This window comes from Colossoma macropomum, unplaced genomic scaffold (assembly GCF_904425465.1).
Source record: "Colossoma macropomum unplaced genomic scaffold, Colossoma_macropomum, whole genome shotgun sequence".
Classification (NCBI taxonomy): domain Eukaryota; kingdom Metazoa; phylum Chordata; class Actinopteri; order Characiformes; family Serrasalmidae; genus Colossoma; species Colossoma macropomum.
This window is the reverse complement of record NW_023494810.1, coordinates 34,356,355-34,358,854: the sequence shown is the minus strand read 5'-3', so window position 1 is coordinate 34,358,854 and position 2,500 is coordinate 34,356,355. Positions and strand designations below refer to the sequence as shown.

At 36.1% G+C, this 2,500-nt stretch overlaps 1 protein-coding gene across 2 annotated transcripts in view; it reads left to right on the top strand.

Annotated features, from left to right (window-relative positions):
* nbl1 (NBL1, DAN family BMP antagonist) overlaps positions 1-2,500 on the top strand; it is a 17,379-nt gene that overhangs the window by 3,520 nt on the left and 11,359 nt on the right. For both annotated transcript variants that reach the window (XM_036559538.1, XM_036559539.1), the window contains one exon: positions 1,258-1,444. In XM_036559538.1, the coding sequence (XP_036415431.1) occupies positions 1,266-1,444 (179 nt within the window). In that variant the 5' untranslated portion in view covers positions 1,258-1,265. The remainder of the gene's footprint in view (positions 1-1,257; positions 1,445-2,500) is intronic.

Genomic DNA, 2,500 nt, shown 5'->3' with positions numbered 1-2,500 from the left:
CATAATGAAGATTTAATAAAATTAACATCCAGAGTAAAGTTCTAATAAATTAACATCCAGAATGAAGTTCTAATAAAATTAACATCCAGAATAAAGTTCCAATTAATTAATGTCCAGAATGAAGTTCTAATAAAATTAACATTCAGAATGAAGTTTTAATGAAATTAACATTCAGAATGAAGTTCTACTAAAATTAATGTCCATTATTTAAATTAGAACTTCATTCTGGATATTAATTTGTATTAGAACTTCATTCTGAATCTTAATTCATATTAATTAATTCAATATTAATTTGTAATTAATTTATTAGAACTGCATTCTGGACGGTAATTTATTAGAACTTCATTCTGAATAATAATTTAATTAGATTTCTCTGATTTCTCATCATCTAATCTTCTGATTAGATTCATTCTGGATATTATTTTTTTTAGAATTTCATTCTGGATGTTAATTTTATTGGCACCTTATTCTAGATTTTCTAATACTCTTTAATATTTTATAGTTATTTTTATTGATGTTCTACAGCTTTCTCAATCAACTACAACTCTTATCATTCTGGACTAAAACCTTAATTTAGTTTTTCATGTTCATTATTTGAAGTTGAACAGGATTAGCATATTATAATCATTTTATACAGCAGGAACTTCTGCCTCCACTGAAACTCAATGATCTCAAAATTTTGAGTTGAATCATTTTTAGTGCAGTGATTCCAAAACTCTGAATGGTATTTTCAAACTTCTGAACAGTGATTCCAAATTGTTTACAATTACTTTGAATTTTGCGCAGTTCTTCTAAAGTTTGAATGGTGATTCCAATTTTTGGAAATGATTCCAAAGTTCTGATTGTCTGTTCCAAAGTTGTGGACGCTGCTTCCAAACTTGAACGGTTATTCCACAGTTTGAATGTGTATTCCGAACTTCTGAATGGTGATTCCAAAGTGTGATGATTCTAAAATTAAAAAGCAATAATTAAAAATTTCAGATCAGTGATTTCAAACTTTTGAACCGTGATTCCAAAGTTGTGTATTGTGATTTCAAAAGTTTGAATGTGTTTTTCCAAACTTTTGAACCATGATTCCAAAATTTTTAACAGTTATGAGACGTGACTCCAAACCACTGAATGCAGATTTCAAAGTTCTCCAAACTTTTCACCCACAGTTCCAAAGAGAGGTGATTAGAGCTGGTCAGGTTAGTGCCTGCTCCACTTTGTGATCATTATGGGATATCGACGTCACGTTTGTTCCCGTTTTCCCTCCAGGTGCAGCGATGAGTCCCCGGATGCTGGTTGTGTGTGCGAGTGTGTTATTCTCTCTGTGTTCTGCCGCTCCGCCCGCACACATCAACCGTCTGGCGCTGTTCCCCGACAAGAGCGCCTGGTGCGAGGCCAAGAACATCACACAGATCGTCGGGCACACGGGCTGCCAGCCACGATCCATCCAGAACAGGTCAGCACACACACACACACACACACAGACACACACACACACACACACACACACACACTGTGGATTTAATGATAGGATAGCTTCAGGCAAAGACAAGAACGGGCAACCGGCATCCTAAAATTCAAATCAGGTCAGAGCAGTCGCCTCCGGACTCCGCCCACAAATGTGTCCTTTGTAGCTACTGTTGCTACATTACCTCTACAGAACATTGATAAACATCACATTTAACCTAAATCATATATTATATATCATGGTACCTACATTTAGAGTCAGTTATTCATTCAACCTAATGAGAAACTGTAGAACAGACTCAGTTTATATCACAATACCTACATTTAGAGTCGGTTATTCATTCAGCCTAATGAGAAACTGTAGAACAGACTCAGTTTATATCACAATACCTACATTTAGAGTCAGTTATTCATTCAACCTAATGAGAAACTGTAGAACAGACTCAGTTTATATCACAATACCTACATTTAGAGTCAGTTATTTATTCAGCCTGATGAGAAACAGTAGAACAGACAAAATCTATTTATCTATCTATCTATCTATCGATCGATCTATCTATCTATCTATCTATCTATCTATCTATCTATCTATCTGTCTGTCTGTCTATCTATCTGTCTATCTTAATATGTGTGTGTGTGTGTGTGTGTGTGTGTTTGTTGTGCAGGGCGTGTTTGGGACAGTGTTTTAGCTACAGTGTGTATTATAGTGTGTGTGTGTGTGTGTGTGTTTGTTGTGCAGGGCGTGTTTGGGACAGTGTTTTAGCTACAGTGTGTATTATAGTGTGTGTGTGTGTGTTTGTTGTGCAGGGCGTGTTTGGGACAGTGTTTTACCTACAGTGTGTATTATAGTGTGTGTGTGTGTGTGTGTTTGTTGTGCAGGGCGTGTTTGGGACAGTGTTTTAGCTACAGTGTGTATTATAGTGTGTGTGTGTGTGTTTGTTGTGCAGGTCGTGTTTGGGACAGTGTTTTAGCTACAGTGTGTATTATAGTGTGTGTGTGTGTGTGTGTTTGTTGTGCAGGTCGTGTTTGGGACAGTGTTTTACCT